The sequence below is a fragment of the Hippopotamus amphibius genome, chromosome 6, assembly GCF_030028045.1.
Source record: "Hippopotamus amphibius kiboko isolate mHipAmp2 chromosome 6, mHipAmp2.hap2, whole genome shotgun sequence".
NCBI classification, from domain to species: domain Eukaryota; kingdom Metazoa; phylum Chordata; class Mammalia; order Artiodactyla; family Hippopotamidae; genus Hippopotamus; species Hippopotamus amphibius.
This window is the reverse complement of record NC_080191.1, coordinates 55052091-55066896: the sequence shown is the minus strand read 5'-3', so window position 1 is coordinate 55066896 and position 14806 is coordinate 55052091. Positions and strand designations below refer to the sequence as shown.

Sequence of the window (14806 nt, the reverse complement as noted above, 5' to 3'; positions counted from 1 at the left end):
TCCACGGTGACATGATTTTTCTAAAATACTATGATGTTCAAAAATCACATATTGCACTTCATAGTCTACAGAATAAAGAGAACTCAAACTTCATAACCCAAGCCATTCCAATCTGCCCTCCTGCCAGAGCCCCACCAAGAAATGCCACGGTGCCGCCACATGGGAAGAGCTGCTCTGCGCTCTCTGAATATACTATGCGCTTGCAACCTTTCATGGTCTTGTTCACACTGTCTCCCCTATAGTATCTGCTCTTTCTCGCCACTAAAATCCTACTCATCCTTCAAAGATGAACTTGATTATCTCCTCCCCTGTAAAATCCTCCCCTCATCCAGAATTTATCACTCCCTTCACTCTGTTGATCAATACATCTATTGTTACACTTATAGCCTTATAGTACAGCACATTAATTGAATGTCTGTCTACTCTGTTGAATCATGAGCCTTTTATGGTCAAGAACTGCGTGTTATTCATACCTTATGCCCCAGACCTTCAGAGTCTCCTGTATAATAGATGTTCAATAAATACCTGTTGAATTTAATTGAATTAATTTGAATCAAGGAAGCTCCAAACAATAGGAAGAACCCCCAAAACAATACCCATTGTTCTTGAAGCTTACTCAGGACTCAGAACTTAACCCATTTACCAAAGTACTATAAAATTCAAAATCTTTGCAGGTAAAATTTTATACTGTAGCAGATGTTTCCACTCATGGACATGCCCTCAGGTTATTACTTTTTGCTTCTCGAAATTCAAGCTGTCTCGCAAAACATCTCCAGAAACCAGCTCTCCCTCCAGGTGTGTCAGCTGACCCTGAAGAGTCTCTAACTTGTTTTCTGCTTTCTGGGCTCTCTGTAGAGCTTTCTGGTGAAATCCAGACTCATTTCCCAACTGTTCAACAAGCTCAGATATTTGGGCTTCAAGCTGGGCAACCATCTGGAAACAAAGAAACAAAACAAGGATAAGCCTTGTTTCAGATGCAACAAAGTGTTAAAATCTAGTGTTCAGCCTAAGCAACATAACTATTTATAACACCAACTTTCAGATTCTTTATAAAAATTAAATTTAAAGAAGAAAAGCTAATTGATAGCTATATTTGCCTCTGCTTGAAATAAATCTACATTCATTATCTAATAAAGTATTTTACTAGTATTTTTAATTTTTATATAATTCCCTAAACGCATTCTTCAAGAAGTATTTAGGGAAAACATTTACTTATGCCTAAAACTACTATTACTTTAGGAGTTTCAAAGCTTAGTTGGAAAAAGAATTCAGGCAAAATACTTTGAAAATCTATAACCATTTTCCAGAGAAACTCTTTCACCACATATACCAGATTAAGATTAGACAGTGAGGTAATCTTGATAGGTAACCTTGAGACATTATCGGGAATTCAAGTGCAGAAAGATATTTTTTTTCAAGCTTTTTTTAGAACTCCCTATTGCATACTGGTTACTCAGGCACTAAACTGCAGTGGTACTGCATCTGTGCTAAATAGTTCTGGAGTAACGTCATCGTTTTAGCATTTGAAAGGTCAAAATTCCATTAATACAGTGACTCTAAATACGGTCAATAGCAGAGTAGAGGAAGGCAGGGAAATCCTCTTCTAAAGCATAAAATCACTGTTTCTCCATTAAAGGACCCAAAATTCTTCACACCCCCCGACGTTGCCCAACACTTCCATCTTTTCCTGGAGTTTCCATCTTTGTCCCAGCGTTCCCTTGATCCAAGAACTTCAATTTACCGAACACCTCAGGTACATTTTGAGGTTACCTCAAATTGATTCTGCCCAATTCAATTTTCAGAAAATGCTGAATTCAATAAAAACACCAAGTTTGAGGTGATAAATGTGTTTGGCTTTGATGGTTTATTTTTGGAAGAAGAAAGGGAAAGTTAGTAGATATTTATATAATACTCGGTACCATTCGCACAGAAATTAAAATATTTTGACAGCTTCAGACTTACAGTCTCAGGTTTCAAAAAAATTCCTGTTTGCCTATCTACAAACAACCAAACTTAAAGGCAAGAAGACATTCAAACTGTCTTCAAATATTTTAAAAAGCTATTATACAGGACTTCCTAGGTGGTACAGTGGTTAAGAATCCGCCTGCCAATGAAGGGGACACAGGTTTGATCCCTGCCCCAGGGAGATACTGCATGCCTTGGAGCAACTAAGCCTGTGAGCCACAACTATTGAGCCTGCGCTCTAGAGCCCTCGAGTCACAACTATTGAGCCCATGTGCCACAACTACGGAAGCCTGCATGCCTAGAGCCTGTGCTCTGCAACAAGAGAGGCCACCGCAATGAGAAGGCCGCGCCCCACAAGGAAGAGTAGCCCCCGCTCACCGCATCTAGAGAAAGCCCGTGTGCACCAACAAAGACCCAACACAGCCAATAAAATTAATTAGTTTAAAAACAAAAAAGCTATTATACAAAAGAACAGTAGGATTTGTTCTGAGTTGCCCTCAGAGCTCAAGTTGAGGCCCAACAGGTATAAATCAAAGAATCTTACTTCATTTTAAAGAATTTCCCCCAGCCCCCATAATTTCAAAGTAATACTTACTCATTGTATAAGATTCATTACAGGCAAAAAAAAAAAAAAAGTGTAAATAAGCAAAACTAATTCCCTTGATTCCACCACCCAGAGGCAACAACTATTAATATTTTTTAATAATTTATTTGTATGTATTGCTGAAATATAGTTGATATTTTTATATATGCAGTTTTGTGGGTTTGTTTTTACCTCATATTTTAAGCATCTTCTCATGTCAGGTAGTGGAGTCCCAGTTGCTGGAGACAGCTAGAATTTGGCCAATCATTTGTTAAGAATGTTATGGGGTTGACTGAAGTGCTACAATCAGGAAAGTTAAATTACTTGATCTCTGAACTCTAATTTTTGTCCTTCTAAGGCTCTCAAGCTCCCAGGCTTATAATTCAATTAATTCTCTACTCCTGTGGGAGCCTGAAATCAGCTATTTGACGCCAAGCTGCTCAGCATCATATCCAAGGAATTACAGCTCTGAAGGAAATTTCTATTTTCATTATAGACTACGAGGCTTTAAGAAGCCCCATTTTGTATTTCCTACCCTTAGTGCAATAGTAGATCTGACCCTAATGCAAGAAATGCATTAAGTACAATATACAAAGTAACCTACAGACCAAGGGATATCAAACAACGTCCTCAAGATACTGGCTTTTAGGGGGCTGTCTAATGATATTATGTTGTACAGGGATGACACATGTTCTGTGCAACTGAAAATGTGGTTTCACATTGGACTCCAAGTAGAAAATGTCTTTCTACCTGAAGATCCCTTGACACTTCTATCTCACAGTTGACCTGGCAAAGAGAATGAAACCAAAGAGCAAACAGATGCAGAAAGTCTCAGCTGGAGACACGGAAAACAGTGTGATCACTTAGCCACAGTCAGCACTCTGCACACCTTATCAGAGGAGAGCAAAGTCTTCAATAGAAATCAATCAGTAAAGACCTCAAGCAAGAGCAGTAACTAGACTCAGGGAGTGATAATGACCCTGAAGGAAGAAGCAGACACCTGATGTAGACAGACTGTGGGACAGGGAATTTGGAGTTAGACAGTCCTGATTTCAAGTCCTCACTCTACCATTTACCAGCGTGTGAACTGAAGCAAGAAATTAACCTTTCTGAAACTTACAGACTTTGCTATGATGAGTAGATGAGCTCAATTAGATAATTGGAGTAGCATGGTATTTTGTACCCAACTGAAGTTCAACACATTGCATCCACTTTTATCATCAGTATTACTCCTCCAGTATGTGGGTTCATTCAATCCTATGCTTTTTTAAAACTAATTAATTAATTAATTAATTATTGGCTGTATTGGGTCTTCAATGCTGCACATGGGCTTTCTCTAGTTGAGGCGAGTGGGGGGCTACTCTTCATTGTGGTGCACAGGCTCCTCATTGCAGTGGCTTCTATTGTTGTGGAGCACAGACTCTAGGTGAGTGGCTTCAGTAGTTGTGGCACACGGGCTCAATAGTTGTGGCGCACAGATGGGCTTAGTTGCTCCGAGGCATGTGGGATCTTCCTGGAGCAGGGATCGAACCCCTGTCTCCTGCACTGGCAGGCGGGCTCTAACCACTGCGCCACCTAAGAAGTCCCAATCCTATGCTTTTGTCATAAAGAATTTAAGGAGCTTTCCAGGAATTGTGCTGTATCTTGTTTCTCAAACCCTTTCCAGCCCATAGAGCCTGTTTTTCAACTAGAAGTCTTTTGGGGAAAGACAAATGTGTTGAGTCAGAGGCGAGGGGATCCCTCCTGTCTCCTCACCTGAGACTGTTCCATGGAAATTGCAGACTCAGCAGAGTATAACTTTTAAAAACACCGATATGGCTGAGCTGTGCAGAATCTACCCAATTGCCCTGCCAAGATTCTGGTGTCCAGAGAAGAGCAAACAGTTGTGAACTTCCCTCTATTCTGTGCAACCCAGAACTTAGCTTCATATGCTTGCCTAGGTCTCCATGCATATGACATCACAAAGTCTTTTCAAAGCTAAATTTACATATTTTGCTCAAATAAACATTCCAATCTGACTCAGTTCTTGAGAACATCAAATGCCAGTGCCCAGGTGAATATATGTGTCCCATCAAAACTGTAAAGTTGTACTGTGCTGTCCACACCAAGAAACCTAAAGAATCGATATGATTTTCTTTCCTTTTTTTTCCCTCTCCTTTTTCTTAGTATCATCTGTTAACATATCCCCGATACTCTGTAGGACAAAATGTGCCAGGGATTTCAACACTAGAGGTGCATGGAACAGGGTGGGGAAGGGGGTGGGGGCAGGGATTGTAATAGAGAATACATATCTCAATTTCTTAAACAAATAAACTATACTTCAAAAACAAGCAGCTTGGATTTGGGAAGGAAGTCATGGTGCCCTAAAAGAATTAATTTACTTCCCAAGGACAAGTAGTTGTTGATTTTACCAGAGAGGCACTTTTGCCCACAGATTAAACCCAATGGAAGCATGAGAGCTCTAAACTGAAAAAAAAAAAAAAGCCACTTGGGTCACTTAAGGGCCAGTGCCTTTTGGACACAAACAACTCTTCTCTGATCATTCAAGCTAGATTTTCACTTAAGAAATCTATAAAATAAGCTATCAGGAAACAATCACATTATCCTTCCTTCTTGTCAGTTTGTATGGCCAACAATCCTGACAGGCTGGCCCTACACCACCCCCCACCACTGTGTATGACAACTTGTGTTATGCTTTGAATTCGGTCCCCCCAAAAGAGATGTGGGGAAGTCCCCCAGGGCTTCAGAATGTGACCTTATTTGGAAATAGACTCTTTACAAAGATAATCGAGTTAAAATGAGGTCATGAGGATGGGCCCTCATCCAGTATGACTGGTGTCCTTATTAAAAGGGGAAATGTGGACAGAGAGACACACACAAGTAGAAGGAAAATTATGTGAAGACACAAAGAGATCCATAAGCCAAGGAATGCCTGAGGCTACCAGAAGGCAGGTGAGAGGTGTGAAACTGATTCTCCCTCAAGGTACTCAGAAGACACCGATTCTAACACCTTGACTTTATTTTGTTTTGCTTTGTTTTTCCAGATCTTTACTGGAGTATAATTGCTTTACACGCGTGTGCTAGTTCCCACAGTACAGCAAAGTGAATCAGCTGTCTTTATACATATATCCCCACATCCCCTCCCTCTTGAGCCTCCCTCCCACCCTCCCTACCTCACCCCTCTAGGTCATCACCCATCATTGAGTTGATCTCCCTGTGTTATGCAATTGCTTCCTGCTAGCCTTCTATTTTACATTTGGTAGCTAACACCCTGACTTTAGACTTCAAGCCTCCAAAACTGTGAGACAATAAATTTCTGTTGTTTAAGCCATCCAAGTAATGGTACTTTGTCATGGCCACTCTAGGAAATTAATACACTGCGGAGGCTGGGAAAGATGAAACCTCTATCTGTGCACTTTCCCAGATGCCCTTGTAGCCAGGGGTGACTATGTAACATAACACTGGACAATTAAATGTCAGTGGAAGTCTACTTGAATCTTCTGGGTAAACATCTGGTTTAGGATATTGGAGGATTAAGAACAGAGCAGAATGATGAGGTCAGGAGGGGGCGTGGGAGAGTCACAGAAGCATCTCAGGTCCTTTATGGCATCAGACTGGGTCCCCACAGCTCCCACACTGGACTAAAAACACTCCAGTGGAAGAACTATAGCCTTCTGTGTGCTCTAAAGCAGAACAGAAGAGCTGTCTAGATAAATGTGTGTGAACGTGTACTATAATTAAGGAGATGACATGGAAATCACTCACGGTCCTGTCCTCTCTGTACAAATCAATTCTCAGCCAGATGCTTAGCTGGTTAGGAAATATTAAAAGGCAAAAAACAGAAAACAAGCAAAAAAAAACTTTGCCTCAAAATTCTAAAGTAAAATCTGAGAATGTCACAGCTTCCTATCATTGTGCAAGAAATCATTATTTCCAAGATGCCTGTTACAAGTGTCCTGAAATATCAAGGCCACATAACATCGAAATATTATTTAGAATTACTGGGAACCTGACCGTAGAACATTCCTCCACAAGAGCGGTTTTCAGCTGGGGACAATTTCACACACACCCCCACCAGGGACATTTGGCAATGTCTAGAGACATCTTTGGTTGTCACAAACTGGGGAGAAGAGGAGGTGCTATTGGTGTCTAGTGGGTAGAAGCTGGTGACTCTGCTGAACATCCTACAATGCACAGAATGGCCTTTACAATAAAGGATTATCCAGCCCCGAATGTCAACAGCTGAGAAACCCTGCTCTAAGATATAGTAAAGCACTTAAAAAGAAAATTAGATTTAGCTATAATCAGAAAAGCAAGGGACGTAGAGAACAGACTTGAGGACAAGGCGGGGGCTGGGGGGGCAAAGGGGAAGCTGGGACGAAGTGAGAGAGTAGCACTGACATATATACACTGCCAAATGTAAAACAGACAGCTAGTGGGAAGCTGCTGCATAACACAGGGAGATCAACTTGATGATGGGTGATGACTTAGAGGGCTGGGATAGGCAAGGTGGGAAGGATTCGAGGGATGGAGGGGATATGGGGATATATGTATAAAGACAGCTGATTCACTTTGGTGTACAGCAAAAACTGGCACAACAGTATAAAGCAATTATATTCCAATAAAGAGCTTAAAAAAAAAAAAAGCAAGGAACAAGTAGAAACGACTTTCTGAAAAAGTGTGGGTGGTGTCCTGAGTTCTACCCAGAACTGCAAATCCAGGAGAGTGAAAAGGAATAGCGAAGAGGTAAACAAGAAAAGCAATGTTCAGTAAGTAGGAGTCACAGCAAAGTGGAGAATTTGCCAGGCCCGGGGCACATGGGTATTACTCAACTGTGGACTGTGTGTTTATCCACAGCAGCTGGCAGGGGGATGCGGCCTCCTCAACAAACAGATTCATCAATTTGTAAAGCTCCCATTCTTCAGAAACATTTCTAAGACAATATATGAAATCCATTTTCTCCTTATTTTACTTGAAGATGAGTCACACAAGACGCCAGCTATATGCTTGATTTCAGGCTTTTAAATAGTGAGAGCAGCTATTGAAAAAAATTACAGGGTAGGAAAGGCGGACAAAGGCACTAAAAAGACTCTGAATCATTCTCATTTTTATGAGGAGAGACGGAAGGCATATCCAGCTTAACCAATTTACATCATTTTGCTTTAGAAAATAAACATATACATCATGCTGACAACTTTATGCCATGTTTCACATGCTGGAATTAAAATAGTTTTAGGAAAACATTTGGAAAAATAGAAGAGGGAAGCAATAAAACGAAATGGCAAAGATCCATTAGCTATTGAAGTAATCTATTACTATTCAAGGTAAATCACTTAATGAAGTTTTTCCCAATCCTGTAAATAATTCCCTTCCCCAATCCAGGACCTATAAGTGTGTACTGAATCATAAGATAAACTGAGGGTCTCTCAGACACTCTCACATGTTACAGGGGTGAACATTTTATATCCACAAAGAGAATCCTACAGTTGGACAAAGGAGTCACTTAGGGCTGCCCCTGGAGCACATGTGAATTTTGCAGAGTTTTTAAAGGGAATTAAAAATGTTTTATCGTTAAAGGAAATGCAACACTGAACTTTGAGTTAGTGATGACTTTGAGTTTTTTAGGAACATTAAAAGATGGAAAAGAGCATTTTCTCCTTTTGAGCAAAGAATGAACTCAATAGAAGAAATAGTTCCTAATGGAATCATACATAGAATTTGGATATTATTTACTTTAAAACCTCTTTAATTAGGACTTCAGTAATCTGGATTTGAGGATAATTTAAACAGAGTCTGGGCTGAAGTTAACTCAGCAAAGCTTTATAGAAAATGAGAATTGATAATAATATAAATAAGATAAAATTAAGCAAGCTTCAATCATATCTGTGATTTAAACCATTTTTAAATCCACTTGTTAAATAGGTCCCCTAAAAGACTGTCCTAGGTACCAACACATTAGGAAAAGGAGGAGAGAAGGAGAGAGGAGGAGAGAAAGGAGGAGCAGCCAGGACAGCAATAGTTAATATTTATCATTGCTATTTGCCAGACAGTGTGTTACGGACTTCACAAAAATTTTTTTTCACTTAATGCTTGCAACAAACAATAACCTTAAGAGGCAGATACTGTTACAGGTCCAGGAACTCTGATCTGCAATTCCAAAATCCAAAAGGATCTGAAAGCTGACTTTTTTCCCAAAGCTCATTTGCTGGCAAAGCTTGACCTGAAGTGACGGAGGCTGTTCACCGACTCGGCTGATCCTCCCCAGCAGAGCCATCACAGCTTTTCCCACAGGAGATGAACGTGGTTCATTACGGGGTGCTGCCCTCGACCCCACCGAGGAGGAATGTGTACGGGTGCTTTCTCCATTACCTTCCTGCATACTATTTTACCTTTCTAAATGCTGAAAAACTCTGAATTCAGAACCACAGCAGGAGGCTCCAAGGGTTTCAGACAAGGGGTGAGGACTGTGGGCTGTCCCGGTACAGCAGTCCAGGAAACACAATCTCAGAGGCTGTCCTCTCAGCCACCTGCCCAGGGTCACACGCGCAGCGAGCGAGTGTGCAGTAGAGACGGGATCCAGCACGGGTAGCTCTGAGTCGAGAGCCCGCATCGCAGTGCGCAGTCACGCTTCGGAAGGATAATATATAATTGAAAGTAGTACCACCACATGTAAATGCTACTTGTAACTAACTCAAACTCACTCACTTACTGAGCAGGCTAAACGAAGGAGGCGACTGTCCTTAAGACGCTTGTACGTGGCCATCACCCACTCACCCGTTTCCCGATCTCTTCCCGGCCTCCCATTTCTCGAATCCTCTCCAGAATGGCATCCTCCGTGGGCCTAAGGGTGCCCCAGCTGCCCCCCAGAGAGGCTGCAATTTCCTCCCTAAATGCGGAGTACTGGCTCTGCGAGGCTGCGGCTGTATCCACACTGGCCTTCCAACTCTTCTCCAACTCCAGAGAGCTTCTCTCCAAGAGGCTCAGCTCCTGCTTCGAGGCATCCCATGCCCGCTGGCCAGCAAGCAGCCTTTCTTGGAGGATCTTAACGTTCCTTTCAAGAGCTTCTTTCGCCTCTACGGCAATGAGCAAGTCCTAAAACAATGACGGAAAGTGAAGACAACAGCATTAACAGCAAGGAGGGGAAGCTACATTTGCTTCTCATTTCCCTTGCTTGCTAACGACTTCAAGGAGTTAGGGTTAAATGCTCATCCCATTTGTAATTTTAGGCGCCCCATCCTCTCTTCATAAAGACATTAAGTTGTAAAGCTATGCTAGGGAAATTTAGGTGTCTGAAAAAGAGAAGGGATATAAAATCAGGGCTGGGAAAAATAAAAGGAAACTGACATACAAGCCTTCTCTGTGTGGACCTCTGGAAAGAGTTAATAAAGAGAAATCATTGGCTAGCATACTAGTACATTCCATCCATATATGTTTACAGGGCTATGTGTTCTCAGGTTTGGTATACGTGGAAATTGATGCTGAATACACAGTAAACCCTCAGGGTCCTAATAAGTCACGAAAAGTTATTTGAATGAAGATGTCTCCCCTCAAGACTATTTTAAATAACAGAGTAGAATTATCATAAAACATCACTGTATAAAGGAGAGTAAGATCTTTCTTGCAATATTCATCGACTGTGTATCCCCCGTCTCATAAAGACAAAACCAGTACTGATAGAACCTGAAGAAAGTAAGTAGAAAGGAGTAGCCATTTGGTGGGTGGGAGGATAGAAAGTAGAGGGAGACAGAGTACCATGCTGAGAAGAATTTTAAAGAATATGATATGTAAGATTAGGTTCATAAAAATAAAGGGCATTGAGAAATTACCAGTGCACCTACTTCTATTTACTATATGCGGAATGGTCCAAAGAGGCATAAAAAAGATACCTTTAAAATTCATTTAAAACAAACAAAACAAAAAAGCACTTGTAGACTTCAAGTTCCAAAGTAAATGAATTCACATGAAATAAGATTAACCAGTCAGTTAACTAACACTGCTATAATACTGTAGACTGGGTAAATAAACATATTATGGGCTTTTATTTCAAATAGCATGTTAGGGGCAAAAATAACTAAAAAGAAACACAATATCTTCAGATAACAGATTCTACATCTAAACTGGCTAGTAACATTTCAGGCTGCTAGTTAAAATGCAATCATCTCTTTTGCATTAAAACTGGACTTTAAAAGCAATTTATCTCCACCAACAGCATGGAGGCAGGAAGAATGTTACTTGAAATGCTACTTCCTACTTTTTATTTTTAAAATAGAGAATGTCTTCTTTTTTATTTTTTTCCTTCTGGAGATTTTTTTTTTTTAATCAAGGAAGTCTTGGGCATCAATTTGAATGAAAAGTCATTGAGTGGTTATAGGTAGTTAGAGAAGGCTGCCCATTTCAGAGATGTAATAACTAAACTAATTATGGAAACTAGTTTGTGAAATGCTTTGCTTTTCCAGGTCCTGGCAACAGCTCCACTTCCCCCATTCCCCCAACCAGTCCTCTTTGCAGAGAAGCCCCATAACTACTGCTAATTAAATTATGCAAAGAGTCAAGGGCACTTTATCAAAAATACAATATTTTAACACTTTACAGATTTCTTTTCAGCTAGAAATACAGTAGCTGCTCAATTAGAGTAACTAGTATCAGCATTGGCAATAATAAATTGGGCCCATGTATTACTTAGAAACTACAATCTAATGTGTGATTAGAAAACTGAGGTCCTACATTCGATGACATGGGGATAAAAATTAATCCTAACCCTCTCAGAGTTCTAAAACTCAATAGAAAATTATATATTAACTTCTGCATTGAAAGAAAGTCCCTAATGCAAAAGAGGGGAGTTTCCATGACCAATGGAGAGATGTTTTTAACCAAGAATTTACAAAAGGTCCTAAAAATGCACAAAAAATATATCAGACACTTGAGTACTACAGACGTACTGTCAGTTTGGAATAAACCCATCAATCGGCAGCTTACACCAGGAGACCAATAAACACAATTAAAATATTTCAGCTATGAGGAATTTTTTCCACCCCAATATCAGACTGTTGTCTCACTGCCTTAGAGACCAGGGCCAAAACAGGCCTCTTTAACAAATCCAAAGCACCAACGCTTATGTCTAATAAAAATCAGAAAATTCTTTCATGGTCATAGAAGATAGTGGCACATGGCAGCAGGTCAGATTTTTTTTTTTCTTCTGGACACATTTCAGCCCAGTGAACTATACGCTGTTTCTCATATGAAATGCAGACTTAGGAGCCAGTGACAAGCCCTTGGGGACCTGCTCCCCCAGTGCTCTGATTAAGCGCTTCAGAACTCAGGGGCACAGGGCTGATCTGCTGTAAACAGATGTCCTCAGGCTGCAAATGCAATTACTTGTAGAGCTATCAGGAGACAGCGGCTAGAGTGGAGCCTGGTTGCATGGCTACCTCAAGGATACACTCAAGTAATGTGACATCGGTGTCACTGGCCAGGACCTGGGGGCTGCTGTCAGACCACAGTGACACACAGAACAAGAAACAAGTAGCTCCCTCAGAGCAAAATCAGGGCTGACCTCCACAGAGGAAATCGCACTGGCAAATGAGGACAGACCCTATGGAGACGAACAGGGATCACTTTCAAAATGCTTATAATTAACAAATCTTTATAGGTTCAGTTCTACTAACGCAACACATATATAATGACCCCTTCACAACTACTTTTAACAAAAGCATTTGTAAATAATATGATCAAGGTGTTCAATTTAACTTCCCAATTAAATGCATTAAGTAATGAAATCATTCAAAGCTTTGTGTTTTTAAACACAATTGATTCCTATTACAGTGTTGCTAATCATCCTATGGATTCGGATATACCTGAGATCAAACTGCCTCTCAAAACTAAAATGACTAATTATCGTCAGGGTAGAAAACCTCTGGCTTGAGCTTAATTCATCCAACCCTAGACAAATGTCATAAAATTTAAAATTCATTGGTTTTTCTACCTACTGCAGTTAATATTAACAAATAAACTCAGAAATTCCCCTCAAACATGCCCTCTCATACATTGCTGGTGGAAGTGTGAATAGGTATAATTTTGGTATAAATATCTAAAAAAAAAAAGTAATAGGCACAATATCCTTTGGCCCTGTGATTCTATGATCTCATAGAGTGGAAGCCACAGAGTAACATTCTGCTTCAAAATGAGGAAGACCTTTCCTAAATCTAAGCTATCCCAGTGGCATCATCAACCTTGGGAAATAATAAGAACTCAGCTTAAATTTGAAATTCTCATTATTGACAAACTCAATACAAGTTAACAATGAATTTAACTGTCCATGAGACCAGTGTGTTCCTGGCCTTCACTTCAGTACTGCAAAACGCTCTGCCCTGAACTGGTCAGACTGTGCCTGGAGGACCATGGACAGTTCCCAGCTGAAATTTTAAGAGGGACATTGTCAAAATGGAATGTTCCGCATCACATGCTAGGATTAGACCCATAGTAAAAATATTTATGCAATCACATTATTTTAAATCCTGTTTTAACTTACTTTAAATGTGTTGCATGAACCTAAAGACAAACAAAGCATTGAAAACAATTATACTTACAGAACAGAATGTAAATATTACAAACCTTAGAAAACAAGAAAAAAAAGTTACAAACCTTGACAAGGTAAATACAATAATATAATAAAAACTGGAAAGTGGAATGAAGGGAGTAAAAAGTAGGAGGCATTAAATTCTCATATTTCATAGAATATCTAAAAATAATATCTCAGGTTGTTGAATCAAGAATAGAAGTGTATCACTTTCAAGTTTTAATGGTAATATCAGAGGTTAAAACAAGAGGGTAAAATGAGGCTAGAAGTGGAAGGAGAGCTGATTTTTAATTTTACTTTGGAGTCTTATGAATATTTTTAATTTTTATAATCTGAGCAGATATTATTTTAGTGTTTATTTTCATTTTAATCACTCACCATTTTAGAATCCTTCCTCTAGCTTATTGGTACCAGGACCCAGATGTACCCATCATCCTGTTGGCACCAGTACTGGGATGCCTCAGGCCAAGTAGTTAGTGGGAAGGGGTACAGCACCACCAGCAGGCTGGCTGCCTTAGGACCCCATGATCTCTTAGCCCACCCACCGGAGTACTCAGGACCAGGCCCCACCCACCTGTGCACCTGCACGAGCCCTGGGACCCCTAAGACCTGCAGCCAGCTGACATTACTTGGCCACAGCCACCAGCAGGCCAACGCCAGCTCTGAGATACCTTGGGCCCCTCAGCCAGCCATCCCAGGAACCAGCCGCACCTACCAACAAGCAGACACCAGACCCAGGACTACTGCAACCTAGGAACCTGCCATGTCGGGACCCAGCCCACACACAAAGGAGCCAACACCAGCTCTGGGACACCTTGGGCCACTCAGCTAGCCCAAATTCCGAGAAACATACAATCTCCCAAGACTGAATCAGGAAGAAATAGAAGATATGAACAGCCGAGACACCAGTAATAAAATTGAGTCAGTAATTTTAAAACTTCCAACAAAGAAAAGTCCAGGATCAGATGGCTTCATAGGTAAATTCTAGCAAACATTTAGCGAATAGTTAATACCTATCCTTCTTGAATTATTTCAAAAAATTGCAAAGGAAGGAACACTTCCAAACTCATTCCACAAGGCCATGTATTATCCTGATACCAAAACCAGACAACAATATCACTAAAAAGAAAATTACAGGCTAATATCACTGATAAACATAGATGCAAAAATCCTCAACAATATATTAGCAAATCAATTTCAACAATACATTAAAAGGATCATACACCATGATCAAGTGGGATTTATCCCAGGAAGGCAAGGATGTTTCAATATCTGCAAATCAATCAGCGGGATACACTACATTAATATATTGAAGAATAAAAATCATATGATCATCTCAACAGATGCAGAAAAATATTTTGACAGAATTCAACATTCACTTATGATAAAAACTCTCCAGAAAGTGGGCATAGAGGGAACCTACGTCAACATAATAAAGGCCATATATGATAAGCCCACAGCTAACATCACACTCAGTGGCGAAAATTCTGAAAGCATTTCCTCTAATATCAGAAAAAAGATAAAGATGCCCACTCTTGCCACTTTAACTCAACATAGTATTGGAAATCTTAGCCACAACAATCAAACAAGAAAAAAAAGAAAAAGAAAAAGAATCCAAATTGTAAAGGAAAAAGCAAAACTCTCATGTTTGCAGATGACATAATACTATACACAGAAAATCC

General features: G+C 40.2%; 1 protein-coding gene across 5 annotated transcripts in view; it reads right to left on the bottom strand.

The window, feature by feature from the left end:
* Positions 1-14806, bottom strand: part of CCDC170 (coiled-coil domain containing 170) — a 93415-nt gene that overhangs the window by 29589 nt on the left and 49020 nt on the right. For 4 of the 5 annotated variants that reach the window (XM_057739662.1, XM_057739661.1, XM_057739663.1 and 1 more), the window contains 2 exons: positions 9323-9640; positions 733-933 (listed from right to left, as the gene is read on the bottom strand). In XM_057739662.1, coding sequence (XP_057595645.1) covers positions 733-933; positions 9323-9640 — 519 coding nt within the window. The remainder of the gene's footprint in view (positions 1-732; positions 934-9322; positions 9641-14806) is intronic. The other variant, XM_057739664.1, reaches the window with a different exon arrangement.